Source organism: Pinus tabuliformis, chromosome J (genome assembly GCF_031772625.1).
Source record: "Pinus tabuliformis cultivar Carrire ecotype Pingquan chromosome J, CPIR1, whole genome shotgun sequence".
Classification (NCBI taxonomy): Eukaryota; Viridiplantae; Streptophyta; class Pinopsida; order Pinales; family Pinaceae; genus Pinus; species Pinus tabuliformis.
The window spans coordinates 625,756,560-625,770,351 of NC_142295.1; the positions used below are offsets into that span (position 1 = coordinate 625,756,560).

The 13,792-nt window shown below is 37.9% G+C and overlaps 1 protein-coding gene across 1 annotated transcript in view; it reads right to left on the bottom strand.

Annotated features, from left to right (window-relative positions):
• LOC149228500 (uncharacterized) overlaps positions 1–13,792 on the bottom strand; it is a 323,052-nt gene that overhangs the window by 110,827 nt on the left and 198,433 nt on the right. The window contains exon 4 of the mRNA XM_089378243.1: positions 4,272–4,550. Coding sequence (XP_089234369.1) covers positions 4,272–4,550 — 279 coding nt within the window. The remainder of the gene's footprint in view (positions 1–4,271; positions 4,551–13,792) is intronic.

Genomic DNA, 13,792 nt, shown 5'->3' on the forward strand with positions numbered 1-13,792 from the left:
GCATCAATAGATTTGATAAACATAGTCCCCTTGGGACAACTAACCAAGAAGTTTATAAGGGTTCTCCCCTTTTGGTCAGTCCAACCATCTGACATAACAGTGCATCCTGTTTGTGCCCATGATGCCCTAAAATCCTCCAATCTTTGGGTGCAATCACATTTTTCATCTTGAAGAAGCCAGCCTCTGAAATCATGAAGAGAAGGGATTTTGTACCCCGGGCCAACACTGGCAATAGCATCAACAGTAGGTTGGAAAAATGGATTATTCCTTACAATGCTGAAAGGAATATCACTCCAGAGGAGAAATTTTGTCATCAACCTGTCAGCTTGTTCTTTTTCAGTTCTTTTTAGCATTGAACCGATAGTTGGTTGTGAACCAGGTGTGGTTCGAGGAACAAAATATGATGATGCAGCTACCGGATTGACTGACGCTGCAGTAGAACCAGTGCCACTTGGCCCACTTCCTTCAGCTGACCTTTTTAGTTGCCTTTTGAGTTCTTCTTTGGCCTCTCTAGTGTGCTTTAATTCTCCCAATGCTCTCATGGCTCTTTGGATAATTTCAGGACTTGTATTTATACAGGACCCCACATCATGTCCAGGGATTTGTGCAAGGTGGAACTTCAACCTGTACACCCCCCCGAATATCTCCTTTCCACACAACTTGCAATACAAGTTTTGTCTATCATTCGGAGTTTTAGGTTCACCATATTCCCAGAAAGGATCCAATTTCCTTGGCATGTTTGTTTTTGAATTTTGAATTTGCAAACCTATGGAAAAATAAGGATTAGGAAATAGGAATTTAGGATTACATAATACAAATTACAATTTAGCATTTACAAAATTACAAGTTAATTATTTCCAAAATCCCAATTTCCAAACCCAAGTTACCCAACCAAATGCCAATGGCAAATGCCAAAAAACAATGAAAATTCAAAAAAAATAAACAATGTTTAAAAAAAATGAGAAAATAAAAATAAAAAATTGGTTCTCATAGTCATAACAAATTACCCATCCCAAATCAATGAAAAATTACAAAAAATTCTTTAAAAACAATGAAAAACAAAGTTTTTATAGAAGCAAAACAAAAAAAATTAATCTACATACCTTTTTTATGGACAAATTGGTGATCTTGTCTTGGATTTCTCCTAAAACCACTTGGATTCGCTCCCAAATTTGACGAAAACCCTTCAGCTCCTCTCCCTCACCTCTTCTCCTCCTCCTCCACGCGCAGACAGCATAATGACATAAAAAAAATCGTTTTTGCCTATTAAAAGCCCGCTACCCCAACCATCTGCGATTTTTTCCATAAAAATCGCGATTTTTTCCGAAAAAATCGGTATAAAAAAAAGGCCGCGATTTTTTGGTATAAAAATATCGATTTAAGCGGGTAGGGGATAAAATTTTATCGCGATTTTAACAACACTGCCCAATTCTGAGACACAATATGATCTAGTAGACCAAGTGATCTGTAATAAAATAATTGAGTCAAATAGCTTAAATTATTCCCAAATCACTTTTACAATAGACTTGACTAAAACACTAGAACTCATCTAAGACCTTGACGATAAATTCCACCCTAGCTTTGGGGTTGAGGCTAGAAAGAAAAACTTTGTCAATCATCCATGTTTAGAAACACTGATAATCAGTGAGACGAAAAACCTCCTAGGATGAAATTCGTTACTAAAATCATAGGCTTACACTATGTCACACGGTTCGAGTTCGAATTCGAGTTCGACAACGATTAGGTTCGATTCAGGTTCGAATTTTCCGATCAGGTTCGAATGAGGTTCGACATTAGGTTCGACTATACATATTTTTCAATATATATATATATATATGACAAAATAATAGAAAATTCAAAATCGATCCATAAACAGTATTTGTCAGGATTTTGGGAAGTTATTCTTGAGTATCTGCCAACAATCTATTCTGTTTGCAATAACTTAATGGAGCTGAACTTCAACGATGCTGTTATAACTTATGGTCGGAAGGTGAAACTGAAATTGAAATTGAAATTGAAATTACATTAAATAACAGCAGTAACGTCATCCAAGTACACCACCGCCATCTTATATTATTCATGCCTTCCATCTATCTTCCCAATAAATATCTCTAGTGAGTAGCAGAGATTAGAGACAGCGGCACTAAATGGTATATAACCAGAGAAGACGGAATGAAACATTATCTCATATATAATTATTTTATATATATATATATATATATAATTATTTACTTATATTTTTATGGCAATATTTTCTCAACACTATATATATATATATTTATAACAATATTTTTTCAACACTAAACTCTAAAGCTGTAAACCATTCTTTCATCTTGTCATCGTCATCGTATAATAAAATTAGCAATATTTTGTATTTGAAAATTTAAATCAAAATTTAAGATATATATGTATAAATTATTTTTTATATAATAATTAACGTTATTTTCTAACATCACCGAGGCTCTAAAACACAACACGCTTAATTAAACTATAAAACTTTAACCAGAGTAAAGTCAGCATAGTAGATTCAGTGGGTCATAGCTTCACCATTACAAACAGTAGCATGACGTACGTAATTCCATTGCTCGCTTCCCACGGAACATAGTTTATTGAATCTTTCGTCTCCCATGGAATCCCTTCGGGTTCGAGTTGGTTGTGCATCGAAAACTTAATTATAGGATCCAAAATAGTTACACCAGCACAGTTAAACAGCTAGGCAGCCGCAGCAATGAAATTATTAACACATAATTGGAAACGGAATGAGAAACAGGCTGGGAAGCGATGAAGAAAACCGGTGTGCGACCCAAAACTGCCAAAAGAAAACCATCGAACCTCAAAAAAACCGCTGAAATTCGCCTTAAAGTACGTTCAGGTTCGATCTTCAAATTCGATTTTTCAGGTTCGATTTTCAGGTTCGATCAGGTTCGATTAGGTTCGAATTCGTTCAGGTTCGCCGATCAGGTTCGACGAACCTGAACGAATTTCAAAAATTTTTTTCAGGTTCGGCGAATTTCGAACCTGAACCTTCAGGTTTGCCGAACCCTGTGACATAGGGCTTACGTAGGTGGTTACATAATTAAACGGTCATACTAGCATCATTTACATTACAAAATTGCAGAATGGATTTACAATGACATAACTGACTGATGGTTGATGATTCTGAACTTTGAAAAAATCCTTCAAACTTTTGGATTCTGCTTCCTTAAAATGGTGAAAAAATGGGTGCAATACGCTGTAGCAGCATACATTGCAGATAAGGGAGTCCAACTAGAGAAGGATTTTGAAGAAGACCAAGTTTCTCCAGCTTACCTATTGTCAAGTTCCTCTCAAGTGAATTTGATGCAATTTCCTTCTTAGTAATAAATAAATAAATAGTTGTTTTGCAGTGAAATTTGTTTATAAGCTTTGTATTAGTTTTAATTCTGCAAAATTATTGGCAAGAATCATTATGCACATTTTCTGAAGAAATTTCATAGAAGAATTTCTGAAAAAAAAAAAATATTTAAAAAAGGGATATTACAGTTTTTGATGTTCCTCCATGTTTGTTGATGTTGATTCTGTTTGTTTCAATTAATATAAAAACCTAGTTCTGATTTATCAAAAGACAGGTAAATAGACAAGAACTCTATTCTCACTGAAACATAAACTGTGGTAAACTCTCAAAAGATCTATTTTTTCTGAATCAACTATACATAATCCTCCGTTGACTGAGAGTTACCATTTTGCTCAAGAAGTTGAATATGAAATAAATCTGGAAAATATAACACTGCATTCAAACACAATAATGACTGGAATGTTTGAAATCTTCTTTGCAATCAGTGCACTTTGATTACTAACCAACTTGTCTCTTGAAATATTGAAACCTTCACTTTGGTTGTTGACAAACTAGTGGAGGTAAATAATTAGAATGGTGTGGTTAGCCTAAACACTCCATTGTTCAATTCGACATGAGGGGATACAAATATCTAAGGCCATTTACAGTGAAGGTTGACCACTACAGCCCTTTACGTTAAACTTCTCTGGAAAATCAACATCTGTAATTGCTCACATGTTTTGTGAAGCATTATGTTTACTGTCAGTTAATATATTTATTTCTACAAACAAAAGTAATAACAAATTTACTAAAGAACCAGTGTACCATTTTTTATTTTACAATTTGAATCATCCAACCATAAAGTGCAAATACCATATCAATCAAAACCGACATCTGTGCACCCACTAGCAGGTGTTGGAAAATATATGATAGCATATGTTTAATTTTAAAACCATACCTGAGATAGTCGATCACTAAATCCATAGTCAGAGACATAAAGGACTGCCACTGTAGCCAGCTGCTTCTCCAGTGCTTGTTTGCTCCATGTTTCATATTTATTCAACAGTTCAGCTACATTGTACCTTAAAAGAGGGCCGTGTCCTGTTGCTACAATACTGAAATCCTTCTCAGCAATTCTTTTCAGGGCAGTTATCACAAAACGGGAGTTTGGTCTCATCAAACAATCATAATAGAACCTATAGTGTGGTTCTATTGCACCCAAGTCTTCATCATACACCTGCAAGCAATTTCAAAATAATCCATTAACCTAGCAACAGCACACAATCAACATGTGCACATACTAGATATTATAACAAGTTATTAATAATCTAAAATATATGGGCAGACAGTATAGTTGACAACTAGGTTACTAACAATAGAAGCTAATACTAGTCACAAAATTTGTAACTTTCATGTACAGTCTATGAAAACTAGTTTGGGTCCCAAAATAGCATAATACTTTTAGAATAGTCTTGTACATAGTCTCTAGAATTTCATGTGGCACTAGTAAGGTATACAACACTCTGCCCCTATCATATTTCGCAATAATCATGTATCAGATTCATTGGAATTTAACCAGATGTTCTTGGTTAGTCTGGGAATAAATAAGTTCAGAATCTCAGATTCTGAATTAACAAAGTCTTTAACAAACACAGTAGCTTATTAAGGGAATTGTCTCATATATAGTATACAAGTGAATTATTTGGCCATGTATATCCTAGAAATACAGAATATAGCATTGTAAATGTAATGTTCCTAAGTAGGAATGTGAGTGACATTAAACAAATAAATAGTGTAGCAGCATATAAAAATAAAAACACACATTAGACATCCATGAAAACGCTGCCAATCAGGGACTGTTGAGCCATATTATTAAAAATCAGAGGGCTAGATACAATATGAAATGGAATGGTGCACCTGGGTTTGTCCCAATGAACAAGCAAGATGAACCCCAAGTGGGAAAATCGCTGCGCTGAAGGCTGCCCAGCTGCTGCACCAATCAGCACTGCGTTGCCCCAGTGAACTGTTGCCCTACTGAACTTCGACCAGCTGGAATGTGCCCAAAAACTGCCAAGAAAATTATATCCTTTCAGCTTCGGACTCCTTGGGCAAAACCCAGAAAAACTCAGAAGGGAATTTTTCTGGTTTTGACTTTGGATTTTTAGCATCCTTGGAGCCTCTCCCTAGCTTCTGCTGCCAAATTTGACTTGCAGGAAACAGTCTGCAAATCCCTCTCTAAACACTTCTGAAACGCTGGTTTTACCTGTGCTATCCAACTCCTTGCTCCGCAGATGGCTCTTGGCCAAGATTAACTGCTCTTCCAAGCCCCACGAAATCGCTGCTACAGGGCTCTGCGCAATCCTCTGCCCAGAAATTCGTACAACTGATGCATTGGTCTAGCTAGCTGCAAATCCTAGGAAAAATTTTCTCAACAAGCAGCCTCCTCAGCTCCCGGAACTCCCCAAAAGCAACAAACCTCCTCGCTGGCTTCCAACTCCTCCTACGTGTTTTCTGGTTGCCCAGGAAATACGCAGTTCCCTTTTCTGCGTTGTTGGTTGAAGTGTGTGACTGTGTTGAACTCCCTAAAACTCTTGTGGAACAGCCTCCCTAGGGTGGGCACAGATGGTCCCCCGAAGAAGAGGTTGAATCTCTCGCGTGAGAAAGTAGTGGCCAAATAACTGGTAGACTCACTAAGTAGAGGAGCATACAAAAGAGTGTTTGTTTGCAAATGTTCAAGATAAAAACAAAATGAGAGTTGCTCTCTTTATAACTCATTGGGGCCCTTAGCTTCATGTGGGCCCTTCCATCCACCCATTCAATTTTCCCTCCAAGCATATCAAATGGCTAATTCGAACTCCTATGTGGGTGTCCCCCACATTCCACTAGTAGCTAAATAAAGTCGATTTGGCCCCTAAGTCCCTAAGTCGAAAGTGTGGGGCCCTCTTCCTTAGAAAAAAATGTGCAAAATTGTGTAGCAGCACCCTGTTACCAATGTGTTTGAGAAGGGACATGACAGTAATACAAACACTATGAATACCTTGTTCTGATTGTAGTTTAGATGAAAAGTGTCTCTTATCCATTTCGGGTTCTGTTTATTGAATTATGTGCAAGCTATCTTTTGAAAATAAATTTTATTTATATGAGCATTTTAGGATTCCGGACAATACAAATTTGGCTCTTCTTAAAGGCTGAGAAACAGTTTCCCTTCACGTTGCTAAGATGACAGTTTGTGGTCTCATAAACTATTCTTTAATGAAACATTGCTTCTCACACTTGATTTCCAAATATATTTGATGCAGACAGGTTAGTATTCATTAGATTAATCTTTCAAATTCAGTTTTCAAATTTTCATGTTCTTGTAATAAAAATAAAAAAAAGAAATTATAAATTAAAATATATATATATATATATATAATCATAATTTACAATTTGGGATCTTACAGCCCTTGTACCTTGAATTTTGCTGGATTTGAAATATATATTGCTGTAAATTCACACAAATTTGCAAAGTAATATACTTTGTGAAATGCGTGTTTTGAAAGCCCAAAATAAGGTGTATTTTCCCCTTGGATAAAATATGAAAATCATGGCTCAAAACACCAAGGGTTAACTAGCTAATCTTAGCAAAGTGCTAAGTAATAATATTTTTATTTTTATTTTTATAAAATGAAAAATAAAATATTTTGAGTTTTTTAAAAATTATGGCTGTTGAGATAATGCTTACCTTGGCCAAATATTACCTTTCAAGTGTTGGGCTATGAAACACAACCACTCTTAAGTCAACCTCATACTTTGGACAACAGATAGGCTTGGAGTCGAGAAAAGTATATCCCCCCACCTGTCTAAGATACTTCACAAGTCTCCAACTCCAACTAGGAGTGACCTCTAGCAAAGTGTCTCCGATCTTCAGATTGACAATGGAGTAGAAGATATCTCCAACCTCCAACAAGGGAGATAACAAAGACTAACGCCTTGGTTATTCCCTCCATGTGGCTAAGTATCCCTTGAATGCATCGTCCCTCCAACCCTTGTGTAACCTGGAATTACCTGCGTTTATCTTATTTAAAATTATTACAACAAAGCCAAGAAAGAATAAAATGGAAAAATTCAACCCACAAATTGTACACAAGATGTTTGCAAATGAAAGTTCTATTATGGCATTTGATCTCATAATTCAACAACAACTGAAATGAGAGAAGGGGCTAGCCTTTTATAATTTCTTTTAGTAATGGCTAGTTATACCTCACTTCAAAATAATACTTATACCTGTCATCCACAACTAAGTAAATGCAAAATAAAATATTTTTATTACAATCCTTATCCACATGAAGAATTTGACTTAGCTTGATTTGACAACTGGAAGTGCAATTTTCCTTTTTTATTTGACCCTGGAGACGCATGAAGTGAAAAATAGTAGTGAAAGGTACTCAATTTCTTGCTCAAGAAGACTCCAACAACTAGCTGACCTCTGCACCTTCTCATTTGACCACCAGGTGGCACTTAGTGAGGATGTCACCATGCATGAAGTGTAGATTTCCAATTCCCCAGGGATTTTGAGGATTCTGCCACCTAGGTTTTGTCCAATCAATTTTGTAGATAATTTTTGATGTAAAGATTGTCTCTTCATGCCAAGATTTAACCATTTTTTCCACCTAGAACCTCCATGTGTCACCGGACCACCTTTGAGTGCCATTTTCTGATTGATGCCTTCACTTTTTGCAAACATTTCCATGTGGAATGCCATCTACATTTTATTTTGAGCAAATATAAGATTAAGTTGACATTTTGACTTCTTGGACCAAAAGCATTGGAAAATATGAACCACCTCGGGAAATGTGAACAGTTGAAAATTATGACACTGCCATTTTAAGAACTACCTGATAAATACTACATTGAGGCTAAGCAGGCATACTCACTCTATGACACATAACCATGTGGTAAAACATAGGTGTGCACGACATGGGCTAAAGTAACCCCTACAATTGTGATCACCCTTACATAACCAAATGTTGCCATAAACCATAAGCCCCAATGTGATCCACTCTGAGTCCTCTAATCCTATATAGAATGAAAGGAGCGAAGAGTAGGAACAAAAGGGACTAGCGATGGCCAACTATAATACAACACTTTAACTTGCATCCTTGGGGTTACAATGGTGTTATGCAAACTAAAAATTATCTATATATATCCTTGTCGAAATGAGGGGTATGTAATATTCCTTTTAAATTATTTTAGGAATTTCACTAATTTTCTATTTTTATTTCTTCAGACAATTTTCCATAGATACATTCCACATAAAAATGCGACAAAAAATAGATCAACCAGATGCAAATATACAAAACAATAAACTTAGTAAAAAAGTGTTAAATTTTAATACTGTTGTAGTTACTGGTTATTATTCTCTTGTCAAATTTGATTATTTATCTTCTGCAATTTATTTGTGGAAAATATTGAATAAAACACTACTGCAAATTCATAGAAAACTAAATATAGATCTGAGAAAATATTGCACAGACACAAATAATGAACACTGATATTTTTGGACAAATGTCCCTGGAAAAACCCCAGTGTAGGGAAAACCAGTGTTGCAAATGAGTATTGTATTTTTTCTTCAACAAAATCTGTGATTGAAAACTTGCAATTGTTTGTTGAAAATTAGCAAACCTCTTGAAAATTGTTTCTTTCACTTCTGCAAGTTGATTTGGCCTCCTAGAAGTAATTCGACCCTCCTCTAAGGCCTCGCGCTGGTCCACATGTGTGGCCCTGGCAACTCGGCCCTCACTAGCAACTCGCACTAGCTGGTAAAATCAACTCGACGTCCTTTGGAATTCGACTTCTACTAGCAATCTTAGCTTCTCCAGTGCAAATCGATTTCTCTAGCGAATTTTTTCTTGCTCCGGCAACTCGACCTCTCTAAGTCAATTCACACTACTGGGTGTGAAAATTCCAATACCGAAATCCTTTTGCAGCAACTGGAAAGTATTCTCCTAATCGTTAATTTAATTTAACAACTTATTTACGGTTTGCTACAACAAATACTGAATAAATCACACTGCAATCTTCACATATAAAATTGCGGAAGAATAAACGCTAGAAGAAATACTAGCACACACACATAAAAATAACACAGTTATTTTTGGACAAAAGTCCCCGGAAAAACCCAACTTGCGAAAATCAATGCAGCAGCTGAAGGTTTTAATATTATGCGGCAGTGAAATAATCTAAGTACAATTGGATGTCAAAACTGGCATCCTACAGAGAAATACTGGCAAAAATATGGAGAGGAATTTTCCTCACCCCACAGGAAATCTCCCGACACAACTTGCCTTCAGAATTTCAGCCCTATGAGGCTCTGCGCAGTTGGTTAGATGTCTAGGCACAAATTGAACTCTGATGAAGTCGTTATGCCTTCTGTTGACAAGAAAGATGCCTCTCCGACACTCTAGGACTCCTTCCCAGCCTCTGGAACTGAAAACGTCAATCTCTCCTAGAAAATTGACTTTGCCTCCAGAGGCTATTGCGCTGCCCTAACATCAACCTCTCTGTGGCTCCTCTACCTCTCTCTAAATGTACTCACCGGATCTAGAATCCTTCCTCCGACTTCACTGTCTCTGCCCCTCTCTCACTACTTCGATCTCACTAGCTCTCTCTCTGACAACTCACTGTTGCTACTCTGGAAATCGATTTGCTCATGAAATCGAGTTGCTCAAGTGTTTTCTCCAAGTGCCTATCGACTTCTTTTTATAATCCTCTGTTGGGACTCCAACGGCCAAGATTAAATCTTAATCGATGGGTAGGATCATCTTGAAGTCGATCCGTGTGAGTTTCTAGATCATTCTCACCATGACTTAATTAATACTAATTAATTAACCATATTCCCTAAATTTAGACTTAGAAAATATTTAAAAACTAGTTAATAATCTAATTAAGTCATTTCTAGGCAGGATTTCTAGAAACGATTTATGGGTTTTGGAGATCTCATGTATTCTAGCCTCTCCACAAAATTTTGTGGCTAGAACACATCCAATGCTACAAAAACTAACACTCCCTCTTAGCGAAGAATGTGTTCTATGCTACTGCACACCCTGTAGCAACACCCTGTCTTTGCAACATCACCTGTCACGTTGCTAATGTATGGACATATTGCCCACAAACCACTACGCAACTCTGATATACGTTGCATCTGTGTTTTTGCTAACCCTGCTGAATTGTTGCTAACACTGCATCTACACTGCAACTCCCTCCCATCTGTTGTTGTTGCAACTGCAACATCTGCAACTGAAAAGCATCCAAAATATTGAATCAACTGTGATCAAGATGATGCATCTGTCTCCTGAGTCTCTGACTGCTACTAGCATTTGCATTGTCACTGGAGAAACTACACTACTGTTGACTCGCACCGTGCCAACTCTGCACTACGCTCTGCAGCATCTTAATCCTACCAATCTCTGCAACTGTCACTCGGTCTCTCACTGCATCAACTGTCACTGCTCCATCCTGCTAATGAATACTATGGGCCCTCATAGCAAGGTGTTGATCCATGAGGTGGACTCCTCAAGGATCCTGCCCATCTGTAGCACTTTGGAGCTACAGCACCAAGTCACCCCACCTCACTCCTGGAGGTATATCAACAAACATTGCAAAGTTTTCCTCCAATCTGGAGGACAACCTGTCGATATCTACTGAGACTGCCTTCTGGTCCTACTTCTCCTCCTTGTCCTTCTTCCTAAGAGGACACTAGGTACTGTAGTGACTAATCTCACCACATCTAAAGCACTTGACCTTTGATAGATCCTTCTTCTTCCTCTGCTTCCCTTGTCCCTTACTGGGACCCTTCAATGTGAGGGCCACATTCTCCTCCTCCTTCACCGGCTTCGATCCCTTGCTACTGCCACTGATGGAGCTCTTTAGAAGAGCTTGTCTCAATTCCTCCTGCTGCATATTGGCCCACATCCTATCCCACCTTGGCAAGGTATCTCTGCAAAAAATACTTTGGACGAATACTTGCAACTCCTCTAAGACACTGTTGAGTGCTAATCGCACTAGCTCTGTGGGTTGAGGTGTTGCCCCAACAGTTGCAAGTTGGTCCCGGATCTCCTGAATCTTGGTGAGGAAGGGGTGTATGCCTTCCCCCTTCTGCATTTGTACACACCTCGACTTCCCCTCTAGGTATATCTTTCGCTGCTCAGAAGTACCCTGGTATAGCATAGAGAGGGCATCCCACATTTCTTTGGCAGTATCTTTGCCAACTATGTGTGAAACCACATCATCCCGAACTCCATCTAGGATCAAACATTTCGTTGGTGCCATCTCCTTTCTGTACTCCTTCAGCTGATTTGCGTCTTGGGGAACTACTACCACTGCATCAGTATACATTTTCAGGCCAAACTCATCCAAAAGGAAGGACATCCTTGACTTCTAAATGACATAGTTGGAAGCTCCATCCAACATTTCCTGATCACGAAGCCCGGCAATGGCCATCTCAACAAATGTCGAAAATCTCCTCTTTCCTTCAACTTAGCTGCTGCTCTGCTATTCGCACTCCCTTCTGGAGTGAGAAAATCTGCTCACAACGACTGTTGATCTGCAAGGAAAAATCGAACTTCTTTAGAATAGAAGTTCCTGAGGAAAATTTTCCCTAATTGTGTGCTCTTCTTCCTTCCACCCGACGCTGGCTCTGCTCTAGCAAACTGCTGCAAAAACCACTGTGTCCAGCTAGAGATCTGCTCCACAAAAAATACTAACTTGCTCCCTCTGCCTCTAAAATCACTCGATCTGGAGAGATCATTTTTTTCTGTTCCTCACTCAGAAAAATCGAATCTCCTTAAGTAACTCAGCCTCTTGGCAGAATGACTGCGCTGCCCTTGGGAATTTCAGCCTGTTGTCCATAATGAGCAACGAAATTCCTTCTCTCTTCGCTTCTGAGATCTCCGGTTGATCAACTGCGCTTTAATACCATCTGAAAATTCCAATACCGGAATCCTTTTGCAACAACTGAAAATTATTCTCCTCATTATTAATTTAATTTAACAATTTATTTACTGTTCGTTACAGCAAATACTGAATAAATCATACCACAATCCACACAAATAAAATTGTGGAAGAATAAACGTTGGTAGAAATGTTAGTGCACACATAAAAATAACATAGTGATTTTTGGATGAAAGTCCCCGGAAAAACCCAACTTGGGAAAACCGGTGCAGCAATTGAGGGTTTTATTATTATGCAGCAGTGAAATAATATGAGTACATCTGGATGCCGAAATTGGCAATCCTACAGATAAATACTGGCAAAAATCTAGAGAGGAATTTTCCAAACCCTATAGGCAATCTCCCAGCACAACTTGCCTTTAGAATTTCAGCCCTCTAAGCCTCTACACTGCTCTATGTAACTGGCTAGAAGTCTACCCTCAAACTAGATTTTGATGAAGTCATTTTGCCTTCTACTCACCAGAAAGACGCTTCTCTAGCACTCATGGACTCCTTCCCAACCTCTAGAACTGAAAATGTCAACCTCTCCTAGCAAATCGACTTTGCCTCTAGAGGCTACTGCGCTGCCCTAGTGTCAGCCTCTCTATGGCTCCTCTGCCTCTCTATAAATGCACTCACCGGATCTGGAATCCTTCCTCCGAATTCATTGCCTCTGCCTTTCTCTCACTTCTTCGATCTCACTAGCTCTCTCTCTGGCAACTGACTGTTGCTACTCTGGAAATCGATTTGCTCATGAAATCGAATTGCTCAAGTGTTTTCTCCAAGTGCCCATCGACTTATTCGTATAATCCTCTAATGGGACTCCAACAGCTAAGATTAAATCTTAATCGATGGCTAGGATCAGCTTGATGTCGATTTGTGTGAGTATCTAGATGATTCTCACCTTAACTTAATTAACACTGATTAATTAACCATATTCCCTAAGTTTAGACTTAGGAAATATTTAAAAATTGGTTAATAATCTAATTAAGTCATTTTCAAGCGTAATTTCCAAGAAACAATTTCTGGATTTTGGAGATCTCATGTATTCTAACTTCTCCACAAAATTTTGTGAATATAACACATCTGATGCTACAAAAACTAACACTAGGAAAATCAATCTCTTCTGTAGAGAAAATTGACCTCACTCTATCTCTAAGAAATTGGAAATCACTATGAAGAATTTTCTCTAGCAACTTTGTCTCCAATCACTATTGATCTCAATCTGTTGATGCCATCACGCTATCACTCCGCCCTTTCTATGACTACAAATCTATGTCTCTGAGGTGTTCTCCAAATGCCCATTGATTTCCTCCTATAATCTCGTGTTGAGCAATAAACGGCCACGATCTAATCTCAATCGATGGTTAAGATGTAATATTCCTAATTAGCCATGGCTAATTGGAATATTCAATTTTGCACAATTTTTCCTTCTATAGTTATTTATAAATAAAAAGGTGAGGAAAGGGGGACAAACTCACTTTATGATAAAGTCACTTGCTAGTAGCAC